General features: G+C 30.0%; 1 protein-coding gene and 1 long non-coding RNA gene across 2 annotated transcripts; both read left to right on the forward strand.

The window, feature by feature from the left end:
• The first annotated feature begins 4,674 nt into the window (after nt 1-4,674).
• LOC135796133 (uncharacterized) lies at nt 4,675-6,171 on the forward strand. Its single transcript, XR_010549250.1, has 3 exons — nt 4,675-4,930; nt 4,992-5,281; nt 6,041-6,171. It is a non-coding gene; the product is annotated as an uncharacterized lncRNA (long non-coding RNA).
• Nucleotides 6,172-9,935: 3,764 nt separating this feature from the next.
• LOC135795468 (putative gustatory receptor 28b) lies at nt 9,936-13,141 on the forward strand (the record flags this gene model as incomplete). Its single annotated transcript, XM_065307152.1, has 3 exons — nt 9,936-10,040; nt 10,533-10,811; nt 12,920-13,141. Coding segments are annotated over 3 exons (606 nt in total), but the record flags the coding sequence as incomplete, so codon positions are not given.
• Nucleotides 13,142-18,638: the final 5,497 nt, after the last annotated feature.

Genomic DNA, 18,638 nt, shown 5'->3' on the forward strand with positions numbered 1-18,638 from the left:
TATCAACATATCTTATTATTTTAATGCAATTTAGAACTTAATTTATCATTTTTTCTACTTCCACCTATAAAGCGCCAGTTTTCCCATGGTTTTTAGACCCAAAAAGCAGTACTTTACATACGGACGGCCAAGCCGTACATAATATTCATTATGTATTTGTATTATGCACGGGACTGAGCAAGCGCCTGCGCATTTGCCAACGGAGCAGCACAAGGCGGCATGAAATGCTATGCGACAGTCAAACACGTCAAAGCCGGCGCTGCTACTGCTCGTATCGCAGGGGCATGATATGAACCGAAGCGTCACATGTGCCGACGCGCGACATGGCACGTATAACCTTACAGTTTGTATAAGTGTGCGAGCAAATTTCGATGATTTAAAATACAAAAGTTGAAATACGAAAACCGCAACGTGGAACTAGAGTGGAAGTAGAAAAAATAACGCAAGCACCTCGTGGCTAAACGTTGTTAAAGACCTCGGAGGCGTGTAGTTTCAGGGTTGACATTAACATCTCAGCATGACGATGTCAATGAATTAATCTAAAATGGAAGAATTTTAATTTCGAAAATTGTTCAGTTAACATCACAATACTACTTACAAACTTGATTATTTAAATTAATTATGCTCTTTTAATATATATCAATATTTGAGAATAGTTGTTCTTTGTATTTGTTGATATGTTGACGCCCATAAGTTCAACATGGCATATAAAGCTCTTAAACAATATATTTCTATTAAATTTAAAAACAAAGCAATCCATAAATGTAATATCAATTATTTCTGTACTTTTACATCATTCAATATTAATTTTGTGTTGTGGAATATTAATTTACAATTGCTTTCAAAGAATCATTGGAGTTCAAAGGAATTTTTCGAAAAAATCGATCGAATTTCAATTGTATTTTCTAAAGGCAATAATAAGATATGCTTTATCTATTGGAATTTTCAACGTTAATAAAAATAGAACACTCGTTAACAATCTGCGCAGTTTTGACTCAAATTTACTAAAACGCAAAAATAACCATACTGTGGTAAAATCTCGAGAGACAATTTATATGCTATGGATATATTTTGTGGGAGCAATTTGTATGATTTTATCATTGATTGCTTTCAGAATAGTTTGTGTTATTTTGAACATGTTACAAATTCTTCCAACTTCACCAAGGTACAGAAAATGGTACTGGCATTATTTCTTTATATTGTTTTATGATATGGCTTTTCATCAGCTAGCAGTAATGTTAATGATTCCAGTTATTTTAAATACTCTTACATTATTAATACTATTTCGCGAAAGATTTGAGCGTATTAATCAACTTAAAAATGTGCACCAATTATATCACCAGTTGACAGAACTACACACTTTATTCAATGATTATTATGGTTTTGATCTGTTTCTAATCAGCTGTCATATTTTTATTAAACTTGCAATAAATTGTAGTATGTTAATAACCTATATTTGGGCCTTAATGGATTTATTGGATGTTGAATATATATATTAAAAGAAATGTTAATGCTTTTAGAAGAGTGTGCCACGTATATATTATTTGCATGTTTGGTTGTATACTATAGCGGAGAAATAACACAAGAGGTTAGTCTGAAGTTTGTTTTGAGTTAGTGTTAGCACATAGTTTAATTTGAAAAAAAAAACTAATGCAGTATTTATTTATAAATTCAATTTTTTTAAATTATGTGCTTCAATGAAAATAATATATTATTTTAGATTACAAACATTACCAAAAGTGTCCAAAACTATTCGAAAAATGCTGATGAAGTATTAAGAGATGAAATGAGCATGTTCAGCATGCTGATCAGAAATGTTAAAGTTGAAACTTCAGCAGCTGGGATGTTTGTGATAAATAATAAGATTTTATTCTCCTTGCTAAGTGTTGTTGTTTCTTATACGATTATGTTTCAACAAGATGGTGTTATTCTTCTGTAAAGAAGTAATTAACATTAAGTCTAGTCGATAGCTTAATATCAGAACGTTTGAAAATCTTTAATGTGAATGTAGTGTTTGCTCATGTACGAAATAGCCCTAACTATTCAACAATAATATATAAATAATAGTATATTAAGTAACAAGTGACTAAACGAGGGCTTTAACAACGTTTAGCTACTAGGTGCTACCGCTATTTTTACTACTTCCATTCTAGTTCCACGTTGTGTTTTCTGTATTTCAACTTTTGTATTTTAAATCATCGAAATTTGCTCGCACACTTATACAAACTGTAAGGTTATAAGTGCTATGTCGCGCACCGGCCTATGTGCCCCTCCAATACGAGGAACAGCAGCGCCTGCTTTGACGTGTTTGACTGACGTCGCATGGCATTTTATACCGCCCTGTGCTACTCCGTAGGCAAATGCGCAGGCGCTTGCTCCGCCCTGTGCATAATACAAGTACATAATGAATATTATGTACGGCTTGGCGGTCCGTATATAAAGTAGCACTTTTTGTGTCTAAAAGCCATGGAAAATCGGTCGCTTTATAGGTGGAAGTAGAAAAAATCATTTTTTTCCATTTCTAAAACATAATCATACCTGTTCTTAATTATGAAGGAATTATTAAAGTAATCATATGACGTTCATTCTGTCCTCTTAAATGTGTCCATGGTTTCCTAATTTTTATGCAATTAATTCAGCTTACGTCCGTCCCGTGCAATTATCAAAATATGACATGGTTAGCGGTGAATTTTCCGCATCTAGTATGTGTGTCATAAATAAGTGCTGTGAATTCTTAAACGATTATTATCAAAAATGTTATTATTATGTCAGGAGTGGTAATTAACATTGAAAACATTCTTATTAACTTAATATCAATATACTAAAATAATCAATATGGTATAGAACTGTTTATATGAAGCCTTTCATACAAATTTAGTGTTGACCATGTCGGAAATAACAAAAACTCTGCAACCATTACTAAAGGTAGCAAAATTTACATTTTTCATTTCAAAAACATCTCCAAAATACCAATCTCATTTTAAATTCTACAAAATGGTAAAATATCTACTTTTTATCTTGTTTTCTTACTGTGCGTTTAAAGTCCTATTAATATTTTTCATCTGGCCTGCAAATGGGATTAACATCACCAATAATATAAAAATCCTGGTCACATCACTTTATGTTATAACCACATTTATTTCTACTACAAAAAATAATTTGATATTCAACAAATTATTAATGGAAACCGCACAACTCGACATTGCATTAAAACTACCAGTACAATACAACCGAAAAGTCCAATATTGGATATATTCAACATTTATTATTATTATAATAGTCCATATTGGTTTTGCAGCTGATAATATTTCCAACTTTCCAATACATAGGAAAATTGCTTTGAACTTTTCATGGGAGATGTACATCCAATCAATTATTCATCTTATACATGAAAATATCAACGTGGCAATGATAGTGGTACTGGTAAAAATGATTCTGTATCGATTTGAATATATTAATGAAGAATTGCATATCATATCGAAAGAAGTCAACTCTGAAGTTATATTAACAAAACTAAGATGGATACGTCCGTTGCATATGAAAGTGATTGAATTAGTTACTGTGTTTAATGCAATTTTCGGAGTGAATATACTGATGTTAATCGCTATGTTTTTTACACAGATTATTTTAAGCGGATATTTAATCATTGATATATTGGCAAGTCCTAAATTCAAGTTTTATTTCATCATTATGTGTGCATATTTAACAGTTTATATAAGTTACGTATGGATAATATGTTATGTTTGTCATCAAACCGAATATGAGGTAAATATGGTGTAAAGATGCCGAAAGGAATATGAAATAAAAAAATAACCTCTTTAAAATTAATTTTGCAGTATATGCGTACTGGTGACATGATACATGTATTAGAATGTCTCCAAATCAATGATTCCAACAAAGATATAAACAACGAGTTGATGATATTTTCACTTCAAGTATTAAATTTAAAGCAGAATTTTACGGCTGGTGATTTTTTTATTGTTAATTACACTCTGGCATTTAAAATTGTTGCTGCTTTAGTCACGTATTTGATTATTTTAGTACAATTTAAAGGTTAGTGGAAAAACTAATTAACTTAAAACTTGATAGACATATTATGTTATGTATTTTGAATAAATTAAAAACATGGCGACTTATATTCCTGAAAGAATATAAATATTACTACGTTTAATGAGTAAAGTCACGTATTTAATTATTTTAGTGTAATTTAAATGTTAGTGCACGAATTAATTAACAAATGTTTTAATTAATGTGTTTAATTTGTCAAAACTTGTTTAATCGACATAATGTGTTATCTACTCTGAATAAATACATAACATTGAAGGTTATATTCCTGAAATAATATCAATATTACTATTACTATGGTTAGTGACTAAACAATATGTCGGACGTATTGAAAACTCTTAAACCATTATTATTTTTATCAAAATTTACGTTATTCTTTTATGTACATCCATCAAAACAACAAAATTCCATATTTTCTTATTTTAAAGTATTTTTATTCTTAAAATTATTACTATTTCTTTTATTTACTCATTGTTATTTAAAGATACTTCTTATTTTCTTTATTTGGCCTTCTACGGATATCAACTTAATTCATAATATCAACATTTTACTTTCATCTGTATATATTACAACTACATTAATTACTTCAACCAAAAATAATTCGTTATTCAATCAATTGTTACTGAAAACTTCACAACTTGACAAAGAATTAAAACTACCTTTGAATTTTAACAAAAAGCTGAGTTATAGAATATATATTTCTTTTGTGGTGATAATACTAGCACATACTTGGGTTATAACTGAAACTGCGTACAATTACAAACCAACAAAAAATGCAGCATTAAACTATCCATGGGAAATAGTGGTTGAAGGAGTGATAGCACTAACAATTGAAAATGTCAACGTGGCAGTGATTATAACAATGGTAAAAATGATTCATTACCGATTTGAATACATTAATAATGAACTAAGTTCAATTTCCAAAGAAATCAATGATGAAATTATTTTGGGCAAGTTAAGATGGCTGCGGCCATTACACATGAAAGTTGGAGAATTGGTTGATTTGTTTAATAATGTCTTCGAAGTAAATTTATTAGCGATGAATGCTATGTTTTTCACACAGTTTGTTTTGAATGCGTTTTTTTTGATTATTTCCATTGAGAGAGGCATTGGTAATAAACTAATTATTTACTTAAGTATTAAAGGAGTGTATTTTCTTGGTTATGTTAGTTATATGCTGATAGTGTGTCATGTTTGTCATCAAACTGAATTAGAGGTAATCTTATGTTTTAAATTTATGGAGCATTCGACGTCTCATCAGACAACATTTGATATTCTACGGTTTTAAAACAAAACATTTAAACACGATCGGCTATGGCCGTGATTCACGTACTTTAATATACTATTTGGTATAACTCTGTTTAAAATAAAAAATTAACACTTTAAAGGAGGAAATAGGAAAATAAAAATGAGTTAAATTTACGAGCGTTTAAAAATTGGCAACGTTGAAAAATATAAAATCTATAATATAAAAATGAATTGCAAAATGTGTTGGTTAGCGCATAACTCAACATCGCCTAGACCAATTTGGCCAATTCTTTTTTTAAAATGTTCGTTAAAGGTCAAAGATGGTTTTTACGGCGAGGAAAATTTGAATAATTGCCGGGAAAACACTCAAGACTGTCCTTTTCTATAGGATAAAAGTTGGCATTGAGATTAAGTCATAGTTATAGTTAAATAGTGGAATCCTAGATGGCGCACTGAACTACATTATTAGCAATCCTTTACATAATTAATTTCTTTAAAATAAAATTATCTAGAACAATTAGAATTACAAAATTGTCTTGAACAAGAGAGTAAAAACGAATTACATTTTTATTAAACAATACTGGTACAAAATCTCGGGTAAAAGCGTGTATTAAACAATAAATAAAAATATTAAAATATAAAAAATCAAATATTGTCAGATTTGGCATAGAATGCTCCTTAGTATAAATAAATAATGCTTTTATTAAACATATAATTTGTCTTGTAGTACAAGAAAACGGGCGGAATATTACATTCTCTGGAAGAATTAATTGCTGGCAATAATTCGCGTGAAATAAACAATGAATTAATGGTATTTTCACTTCAAGTCCTACATTTCAAAATGGAATTTACCGCTGCGAATTTCTTTGTTATAAATTACACATTGTTATTTGAATTTGTTGGTGCTATTGTAGCTTATCTTATCATTTTAATACAATTTAGAGGTTAGAATGTCTTAATACTTATTATAACAACTGAGGCAATTATCATGAAATAATTATTCAAATGCATTACACTAATTAATTCATATATATTTGTTGTGATCACAGTTTACATGTGTTTATCGTGTTCCATATTTTAGTGTTTGTAATCATGTCGACAATAACAAACACTCTAAAACCTTTATTATACGCATCAAAATTGACTTTCTTTTTCTATAATTTCCAGTCAAATCACAAAAAACCCAAAACATATTTCTTATTTTTAATAATAAAACTTATAGTTTTAAGTATTTTTAGTTATTCTTTTCTTAGACTCCTCCTTGCATTTTTTATTTGGCCTATAAAAGATATTAACATCTCTAATAACATAAATCTCGTTGTGACAAGTCTCTACGTTATAATTACTCTTATAACAACTACGAAACATAACTCTGCGTTTAATAAATTTTTACAAAAAATTGTAGAAATCGATAAAGAGTTAAAACTACCTGAAAAATATAATAAACAACTATATCCATGGATATATACATTAACTAGTATTTTGGTAGCTGTACAAATAGGTTATGCAAGTGATAACTATTATCACTATCCAACAATACAAAAATATTTATTATTTCCATTTGAAATGTTTTTCCAAACAGGAATGGTTCTTTTGGAAGAAAATATAAATGTGGCAGTTGTCGTTATTCTAGTAAAAATAATCCACAAACGATTTGAGTATATAAATCAACAACTACTTGCTATTTCCAATGAAATCAACAGTAATATTATCATGACAAAACTAAGATGGCTGCGATCATTACACATGAAAGTTGGAAAACTGATCGAAATATTTAATAGTATCTTCGGCCTGAATTTATTAATGCTATTTGCGATGTTTTTTGCACAATTTATTTTAACTGGATTTTTAATGCTTCTGTTTATGATGGAAGCAAATGTCACTGATTATATGAGTATCAGGTTTGCATTTTTTCTTAGTTTCATTGGAAATGTATGGATTGTGTGTCACGTGTGCCATCAAACTCAGTTAGAGGTAAACAGATAACATAACCTTAAAAATAATTAGATTAATATAAGTTTTAATAAGTTTTTTTTTGTCCAGTACAAGAAAACAGGAGATATTTTACATTCCTTGGAATATTTGATATACAACAATGATACCAACCAAATCCACAGTGAATTGATGATATTTTCTCTGCAAGTAATAAATTTAAAACAGGATTTTACAGCTCGTAATCTTTTTACTATAAATTACTCGCTATTATTTAAAATAGTTGGCGCAATTGTAACTTATCTTATTATAATGATGCAATTTAAAGGTTAAAACCATCTATAATATAAAAATAAATCGCAAAATCTGTTGGTAAGCGCATAACTCAACAACGCCTGCACCAATTTGCCCAATTCTTATATTTAAATATGTTCGTTAAAGTCCAAGGATGGTTTTTACAGCGAGAAAAATTTGAATAATTGCCGGGAAAACCCTAAAGACAGCCCTTTTCTATAGAATAAAAGTTGGCATTGAGATTCAATCATAGTCATAGTTAAATAGTTGAATCCGAGATGGCGCGCTGAAGTGCATTATTAGCAATTCTTTATTTAATTAATTTCTTTAAAATAAAATTGCGAATCTTATTAATAGAATTGACACATACTATGTCCCGAACAAGAGAGTAGAAACGAATTACAATTGTATTAAATACTACCGGGACGAAGTCGCGAACAATAGCTAGTAAATTAATAAATTAATATCAGTAATGTGTTTGATGTAATTACATAAACAAACAGTCATTAACTATTCACAAATTAATAATTTTCTTACCCTTTGCGTTTTTCCTCATTCAATAATATTTATTTACGCGTTGATCACGACAAAAATGTCTCAAACACTACAACCACTCTTGAATCTTACAAAATATACGTTAATATTTTATTATGATCCATTAAAAATACAAAATGGAATATATACTCTATCATATAAACTGTTTTTAATCTTAAAGTTATTATTACTGATCCTCTTCACGTACTGCAACTTTAAAATCTTTTTTATTTTCTTCATGTGGGAAAATAATTCGATTAACGTGATCACAAACACAAATCTTATTGTTGCTTACTTTTACATAGTTGTATCACTTATACAAACTGCAAGAAACAATGGAACATTCAATAAAATGATTCTGATGACTTCAAAACTTGATAAAGACCTACAACTGCCTTTAAAATATCATAAAATACTCCGTCGATGGATTTATGCATTGTATGGATATTTAATATTCGTACATTTTCTGTTTATAACTGAAAATGTTTATAAACTGATTGGATATGGCCATGCCAATAGTTATCCATGGGAAATGATTGTTCATTGGCTTATAAACTTCACTTATGAGATTATCAACGTGATAATAATTACTGTCATGGTAAAAATGATACATTTACGATTTGTGCATATAAATCAACAACTACTTGATGTATCACAAGAAGTAAACAGTGAAATGTTGTTGATCAAACTAAGATGCCTGCGGCCATTACACATGAGAGTTGAGGAATTAATCGAGTTGTTTAATGAGGTCTTCGGGGTGAATTTGTTAATAATGACTACAATGTTATTTACACAGTTTGTGTTATGTGCATATTTGGTGATAGTATATATTGGTAATTCTGACAAGAATACGCTGATAATTATTTATGTAGGTATAAGAGCAATGTATTTTCTTACTTATGTTAGTTATACTTGGATTGTTTGTCATGTGTGCCACCAGGCTGAAATGCAGGTAACATAACCTAAGTTTTAATATTATAGATATTTATTTAATAAATTTAATTTTAGTTTGAAATAACTGGAGATATTTTGCATACTATAGAAGATTTGAATGTTCATAATAATATGAAAGAAGTAAATCGTGAATTGATGGTGTTTTCATTACAAATATTAAATCAAAAGCAACAATTTACAGCTGCTGATTGTTTCGATGTGAATTATACACTGTTATTTAAGATTGTGGGGGCTTTATCAACATATCTTATTATTTTAATGCAATTTAGAGCTTAATTTATCATTTTTTCTGCTTCCACCTACAAAGCGCCAGTTTTTCCACGGTTTTTAGACACAAAAAGTGCTACTTTATATACGGACAACCAAGCCGTACATAATATTCTTTATGTACTTGTATTATACACGGGACGGAGCAAGCGCCTGCGCATTTGCCTACGGAGCAGCACAGGCCGGTATGAAATGCCATGCGACGTCAGTCAAACACGTCAAAGCAGGCGCTGCTGCTGCTCGTATCGGAGTGGCACGATATGAACCGAAGCGTTACATGCGCCGGCGCGCGGCATGGCATTTATAACCTTACAGTTTGTGTAAGTGTGCGAGCAAATTTTGATGATTTAGAATACAAAAGTTGAAATACAAAATCCGCAACGTGGAACTAGAGTGGAAGTAGAAAAAATAGCGTAAGCACCTCGTGGCTAAACATTATTAATACCCTCGTTTAGCCACTTGTTACTTAATATACTATTAACTTCAAATTACAAATTGAATTTAAACTAATTAATTACTTTTAATACTATTAAATTACTAACTAAATATAATTATGAAATGTGTTGTGTGCAAGAAGAAGTAAACACTTTATTATACAATCGATAAGGTTGAACAACAAGAAAAAATTGTATTAATCATTTGTATTGGTGTCGATCATGTCGGATATAACAGAAATTTTACAACCTTTACTTATTCTTGGAAAATACACACTATTATTCTATAAAACATCATCAGAATCTTTAACAGTTACATTTTACTTTTTCTCGTTTTTAAAATTAATCGTTTTTACTCTGTTTGCATACAGTTATTTGAAAGTACTTTTCATTTTCTTTATTTGGCCGCTTAATTCTTCGACTTTAGCAACTCAAATTACACTTCTTACAACAACTGTTTATGTCATTGTAACATTTATCATAAGCACGAAGAACAACATAAAATTTAATAAATTGCTAAAAAAAACTTCAAAATTGGACAAGAAATTGAAACTATCTTCAAAATACCATAAACAACTACGTGTTTGGATAATTAAATCATTTATAGTAATGATACTGGTATATGGAACACTGATGTTCGATAAAATAATGAGCACTAAACCAAAAATGCGTTATGCGTTAAATTATCCAGCTGAAACTGTTGTCCAAGGAGTTATATCAATCATAGTGGAAAATACGAATGTGATAGTAGTAGTGGTGTTAGTAAAAATGATCCATATACGATTAGTGCAAATTAATCAACAGTTATTGAGTATTTCCAAAGAAATAAATAGAGATGTTATTTTGGTTAAACTAAGATGGTTAAGGCCATTACACATGCGAGTCACGGAATTAATCCAGATGTTTAATGATATATTCGGAGTAAATTTACTAGCGATGAATGCAATGTTTTTCGCACAATTTGTTTTACTGGGGAGTACATTAATTGATTATTTTGGGAAAACAGTCTTCCCAATTGGTTTTATTGTTATTAAATTGGCGTATCTTGTGCTTTTCTCTGGTTATGTATGGATTATTTGTCATGTATGTCATCAGACTGAACAAGAGGTGATAATTTATGTTATAAAATAATTATTTAGTTAATAATTATTTAATGTTTTGGTGTTTCAGTATAAGAAAACTGGAGATATTTTACATTTATTGGAGTATTCTCTATGTGATGATAATCAAAACGATGTTCATTGTGAATTTATGATATTTTCACTTCAGGTTTTGAATTTGGAGGAAAAATTTACTGCTGCCGATTGTTTCAATGTTAATTACACGCTTTTATTTAAGACAGTTGGTGCTTTAGTCACATATTTAATTATAATAATGCAATTAGGAGGTTAAATTTATAACAAGTATTTTATTGTTAATGATAGAGTTGATTTTATCGGAAATAATAAAAATTCTACAACTTTTATTATATTTGTTTTTTTTTTTAATATTTTATGTAAGTTTATCTAATGATTTAGCAAATCATTATGATTCTGTTCTAAATTGTTTATATTTATGAAATTATTATATTAGTTTATATTGTTTTTCCACTTCCACCACAAGTTTGATCATAGTTTTGATACACAAAAAGTAGTACTTTAAATACTGACGATCAAGGCAGTGACTAAAGTGCCATAATGAATTAATTTCATAAATTGTTATTTACAAATAAATATGAAACATTTCTTTTTGGTTTTCGAGTATAAAACGACAAAAAATTCTTTAATGTCAATGTTTTAAGCATTCAGGAATAAAATAATAATAAAATAGATTAGTAATAAAATTGGTGTAATTATACATTCTCTACAAATCTTGCTAAATATTAATGACATAAAAAGGGAAACCGTGAATTAACGATGTTTTCACTGCAAACTTTTGATTTAAACCATCAAATAACCATCAAATCACAGCTGTTGATTTCTCTAGAGTAAATTATATCTTTGCCTTAAAAGTTATTGTTGATCTAAATTCTTATTTTATTGTTTTGACGCAATTTACAGGTTAATTCAACGACAAAGTTATCAATAACATTGAACTAATTAGTTGATACTTATCTCATGTAAATAAAATAAATAAATAACTATCTTTAATTAATTAATTTTCTTCGTGTTAAGTGAATAGAATAATTAATTAATTTGTTCTCGTATCTTTAGTTCACCTCTCTTTGGAATATTGTTTCCTTTTGCGTCTATCATGTCGGATATAATAAATACTTGGCAACCTTTATTAATCCTTACGAAATACACATTATTCTTTAAATATCACAACAAACCATCCACAGTCTCCTTTAAAATATATTTGTTTCTAAAATTATTGTTCCTCATTTTTTATTTGTTCTGTTCTCTAAAAACTCTTTTTCTTTTCTTTGTTTGGCCGTCTAGAGATCTTAACATAACCAAGAAAATTAATTTTCTAGTTACCAGCTTTTACATCATCACTACAATTGTTACAACTACAATAAACAATTCAACATTCAACAAACTACTACAAAATACTTCAAAACTCGACCGGCAATTAAAACTACCCTTAAAATACAACCAAAAACTACGATTATGGATATACGCATCATTTGGGATAATATTCTTGGAATTCCTAACAATGACAACTGAAAATCTTATAAATTTCTTCGGAATTGAACAAATTGCATTATACTATCCATGGGAAATGATTATTCAACGGTATATCACCCTTACAATTGAAAATATAAACGTGGCAGTGATTGTAATAATTGTAAAAATGATTCACTTCCGTTTTGAATATATTAACGTCGAATTAAATACTCTGTCTAACGAAATCAATACTGAAGTCACCCTGACAAAACTAAGATGTTTACGGCCGTTACACAAGAGAGTTGAGGAATTAATCGAGATGTGTAATGAAATATTCGGTATCAGTCTACTTGCAATGCACGCCATGCTTTTCACACAATTTATATTAATTATGTATTTATGGATTGTTATGGCTACAGAGAGAGCATACGTTACTTCGTTCCTATTTTATTTAAGCTTAAAAGGTGTATATTTTATAGGTTATGTAATTTTTCTGTGGATATTGTGTCATGTGTGCAGTGGAGTTGAACAAGAGGTACAAGAATAATATACATAACCGAGAAATAAAAAAATTGATAACTTTGTATTTTTTTGGTGTTTTAGTATAAGAAAACAGGAGAAATAGTGCATTCCTTAGAAGATGTGATTAATAATGAGAACAACAAGAAAATAAATAGTGAATTAATGACATTTTCACTGCAAATCAGTAATTTACGGAAAGAATTTACAGCTGCTGATTTTTTCATTGTGAATTACACGCTTTTATTTAAGATTGTTGGGGCATTAGTGACTTATTTGATTATATTAATGCAATTTAGAAGTTGAATTTACATAAAATATAAGTTCTGTTACAATTTTTTGTAACCATTATTAATCACTAGCTTTAACCCGCGGCTTCGCTCGCGTTGAATCCATCAAATAAATATTAGAAATCATTATACATAGTCGAAACGGATTGATAGAAAGAATGTATATTTCACTGCTTGGCTAGGATTATCTATGTGAAAAAATTACTACATGCAATAAAGTTTTAAATTTTAGATGGAATGCTAGATGGCGTTAAAGTAGTCAATTAGCCAGATGGAGAGGTATTATTGGCTAAACAATTTCTTTATTTTATTTAAAAAAATAATTTTTTTTATTAAATTAAAAAAGTAGCCTATAACCATTCGGGGACCATCGAGGACCACTAAGAATATGTGTACGGATTTGATGTTGACGTAGCTGTCGGTAATACAGTGTGATGATACTATAGTACTTAGGTGTGAGCTTCATTGCTGGAATGCTAGATGACGTTAAAGTAGTCAAATAACCAGATGCAGAGGTGTTAGTGATTAAACAATTTCTTTATTTTATCTAAAAAAATAATTATTTTTATTAAATAAAAAGTAGCCTATAACCTATCGGGGACCACTAAGAATATGTGTACAAATTTTCATGATGATCTGTTAAGCAGTTTTTGCGTGAAAGCACGATAAACTTCAGGACATACGCATTTATAATATTAGTAAGGATTGTTGAAATATTAATCATTTTGGTTATAGGTAATATAATTTCTATCATCTTTATTATATGTATTAAATTATTTTCATCTGTGCTTATATACGAGTATACAAAAGAGAGTTTGGTTGCTAATTTGTATGTTTATTACGCTTTCACGTAGAAACTACTCAAGTTATCATCATGAAATATTATTCACATATTTTCAAGGATATTACGAATAATATAGAATACGTTTTATTAAAAACAATTCAAACTAAAGTAAGAAATTATGAGTGTTATCAAAAGAACTCAACAGTAAGGTTATGTTAATATAACATGTTTAGTACATTCAAAGCAAATACCATTTTTTTGAATGGCAACGCTATGTCTCAAATCATATCATTAAAAATATATAAATATTAGAAAACATAATCTAATCTAGCAATTTTAATGTTTTAAAAGTAATAAAACGTGAATAATTATACATTTTATGCAAAAACTTGCTAGTAATAACATAAAAACCGTGAATTAATGATATTTTCACTGCACACTTCTGATTTAAACCATCAAATCATAGCTGCTGATTTCTTTTCAGTAAACTATAGTCTTTGATTTAAAATTACTACTAGTTTAACAACTTATTTTATAATTTTGATGCAATTTAGAAGTTAATTCAGCGACAAAATTATCCATTCAATTGATCAAATTAGCTGATGCTTCTCTCATGTGAAAAGAAATTAATAAACTGCTTTAATTAATTAACTTTCTTTATGCTAAGTAATAACAATAATTAATTGATTTGTTTCACCTTTAGTACACATTTCGTATTGTTTCCTTTTGTGTCCATCATGTCGGACATATTAAAAACTTTGCAACCATTATTAATCGTTACAAAATACACTTTATTCTTTTTTAAACATCATAAAGAACCATCCACAGTCTCATATAAAATATATTTATCCCTAAAATTATTATTCCTCGTGTTTTATTTGCACTGTTGTCTTAAAGTTCTTTTTATTTTCTTTATTTGGCCATCTGCAGACCTGAACATCACCAACAATATTAATTTCGTAGTTACCAGCTTTTACGTTATAACTAACATCGCTACAACTACAACAAACAACTCAACATTCAACAAATTACTCGGAAAGACTTCAAAACTAGACCCGCAACTAAAACTGCCCTTAAAATATAATCAAAAATTACGATTATGGATATACGCATCATTTGTGATAATATTCCTGGAACTCCTAGCAATGACAACTGAAAATCTTGTAAACTACTCAGAAATGAAACGAGTTGCAATAAATTATCCATGGGAGATAATTTTTCATCAGTATGTCACGCTTACAATTGAAAATATTAACGTGACAGTGATTGTAATAATCGTAAAAATGATTCACTTCCGCTTTGAATATATTAACGCTGAAATAAATACTCTTTCTAATGAAATCAACACTGAAGTCACACTGACAAAACTAAGATGTTTACGACCATTGCACAAAAGAGTTGAAGAATTAATCGAGATGTTTAATGAAATATTCGGCATCAGTCTACTGGCAATGAACACAATGTTTTTCACACAATTTGTATTAAGTCTTTATATATTGATCGTAATTTCAACAGACAGAGGATTCAGTGGTTCACTACTATTTTATTTAAGCATAAAATGTATTTATTTTATAGGTTATGTTGCTTTCATGTGGATTGTATGCCATGTTTGGGATGGTGCTGAAAAAGAGGTAAAAACATCATAATTAACAAAACAAACTAAAAATTTTATTTTTTCTACTTCCACCTATAAAGCGCCAGTTTTTCAACGGTTTTTAGACATAATACGTTGTATTTTATATACGGGCGGCCAAGCCGTACATAATATTCTTTATGTACTTGCAATATGCACGGGACGGAGCAAGCGCCTGCGCATTTGCCTACCGAGCAGCACAAGCCGGTATGAAATGCCATGCGATGTCAGACAAACACGTCAAAGCTGGCGCTGCTGCTCGAATCGGAAGGGCACGATATTAACCGAAACGTCACATGGGCTGGCGCGCGGCATGGCACTTATAACCTCACAGTTTGTATAACTGTGCGAGCAAATTTCGATGATTTAAAATACAAAAGTTGAAATACAAAAACCGCAACGTAGAAGTAGAAGTAGAAAAAATAACGTAAGCACCTCGTGGCTAAACGTTGTTAATACCCTCGATTAGCCACTTGTTACTTAATATACTATTAATGTGTTTCAGTATGAAAAAACAGGCGAAATTGTCCACTCACTTGAAGATGTGATTAGTAATGATAACAACATGAAAATAAACAGTGAATTGATGACATTTTCACTTCAAATCATAAATTTACAGAATGAATTTACAGCTGGTGATTTTTTCATTGTAAATTACACACTTTTATTTAAAATTGTTGGTGCATTAGTAACTTATTTAATCATTTTGATGCAATTTAGAAGTTAAGCGTTAATCGTTTTCTTTGTTGATGTGTAACCTGGTATTAATGGTCTTGACCTTGTAAAAACACATAAATAAATACTCTATTCCCTAAAAATTGTGTAATTGATATCGCGGTCCCCTACTTAACTAAATAATAAAAACTAGTACAAACTGTAATGATATTTCTGTGTCACAAGTTCAATATTGTTTACTTTGACGTTGATCATGTCAGACATTACAAAAACACTCAAACCCTTGCAAATAGCAGCCAAATTTTCATTATTATTTTATAAGTTTTCTATTTTACAAAATTCAAAATCACATTCATCATCATTTCCATACAAATTATTTTTATTCATAAAATTGTTGATTTTTATTATATTTTCTTATTGTTATCTTAAAGTATATTTAGTTTTCTTTATTTTTCCTTCTACTGCAACTAATATAACAAATCACATCAATATATTAATAACAACAGTTTATATTATAACTGTATTCATCACAACAACTAAATATAACGCAACATTTAATAAATTATTACAAAAAACTTCAAAGTTCGATATTGAATTAGAACTACCATTGAAATATGATAAAAAATTACGTCGCTGGATATTCGCTTTGTTTATGTTTATAACAATAATATTAACAGCATTGTTAATAGAAAATCTTTTGAATTATCCGGTAATGAAACGCGTATCAAGAAATTATCCTTGGGAGATGTTAGCGCAGCAAGCTGTGACTCTCACAGTCGAAAATGTCAACGTGGTGATAATAGTAACAATGGTAAAAATGATCCACTATCGATTTGAATATATCAATAAACAATTGATTTCCATTGCAAATGAAGCAAATAGTGAGGTTATGTTAGATAAACTAAGATGGCTGCGGTCATTTCACTTACGCCTGGCAGAAATCCTCGAAATGTTCAACGAAGTATTCGGTGTGAATTTACTTGCAATGAATGCAATGTTTTTCACACAGTTTATTATGAGTGCGTATTTGGCAATTGCGATTTGTACGGATTACAGATACACTGGAAAAGTATTTATTATATTGGTTATTAAAGGCTCTTACTTTTTTGGGTATCTATGTTATGTTGGGTTGGTGTGTTATGTGTGTCATGAAAGTGAAGAAGAGGTAATATTATTGTATATTAAGTAACAAGTGGCTAAACGAGAGCATTACAGACGAGATTGATTGAGACCGAGCGTAGTGAGCGGTCAATCAATCGAGTCTTTAACAACGTTTAACAACGAGGTGCTTACGCTATTTTTTCTACTTCCACTCCAGTTCCACGTTGCGGTTTTTGTATTTCAACTTTTGTATTTCAAATCATCGAAATTTGATCGCACACTTATACAAACTGTAAGGTTATAAGTAGAGACCGACCGAAATTTCGGTTTCGGTTTCGGCCAGTTTCGGCCAAGAATTCTAGTTTCGGCTTCAGTTTCGGTTTCGGCTAAAAATTGGCCGAAACTTTCGGCCACACCGAAACACACTTTTCGTGAATTGTCGTGCGTCGCTCGCTTAACTTCGCGACTAATGGCGGTCGTTACTTGCCATCTCAGTTCGCTCATAGAAACTTAAATTAATATTATATTAGGTATCAAGTGACTAAACGGGGACTTTACTCACGAGATGGATTTTGTATAAAAAAAAAACTGGAAAAACCGGCGATGTGTAGGTAGTAGTAGAAAAATATGTTTATGTAAATTAGTTTCGGTTTCGGTTTCGGTTTCGGCCGAAACTGATTGCAGCGCCGAAATTTCGGTTTCGGTTTCGGTTTCGGCTAAAATCCAGTTTCGGTCGGACTCTAGTTATAAGTGCCATGCCGCACGCCGGCCCATGTGACGCTTCGGTTCATATCATGCCCCTCCGATACTAGGAGCAGCAGCGCCTGCTTTGACGTGTTTGACTGACGTCGCATGGCATTTCATACCGCATTGTGCTGCTCCGTAGACAAATGCGCAGGCGCTTGCTCCGTCCCGTGCATAATGCAAGTACATAATGAATATTATATACGGCTTGACCGTAGGTATATAAAGTACTGCTTTTTGTGTCTAAAACCGTGGAAAAACTGGCGCTTTATAGGTGGAAGTAGAAAAATATATTTATCAAATCAAAATAAAAATATAAATTTATTTATTTTGTATTTTAGTACAATAAAACTGGAGATATTCTGCATTCATTAGAAGAATTAATCTATACCGATAACATGAAATTAATAAACAGTGAATTGTTGGTGTTTTCACTTCAAATATTAAACATGAAGCAAGGTTTTTCTGCTGCGGATTTTTTCATTATAAACAATGGACTTTTATATGATATGGCCGGCGCTGTAGTCTCATATCTCATTATTCTGATTACCAGTTAAATAATGCACATAATAAATT

This window comes from Atheta coriaria, unplaced genomic scaffold (genome assembly GCF_025399875.1).
Source record: "Atheta coriaria isolate IRGN ID8LTWV9N9 unplaced genomic scaffold, Caltech_Dcor_3.1 hic_scaffold_7_pilon, whole genome shotgun sequence".
Classification (NCBI taxonomy): Eukaryota; Metazoa; Arthropoda; class Insecta; order Coleoptera; family Staphylinidae; genus Dalotia; species Dalotia coriaria.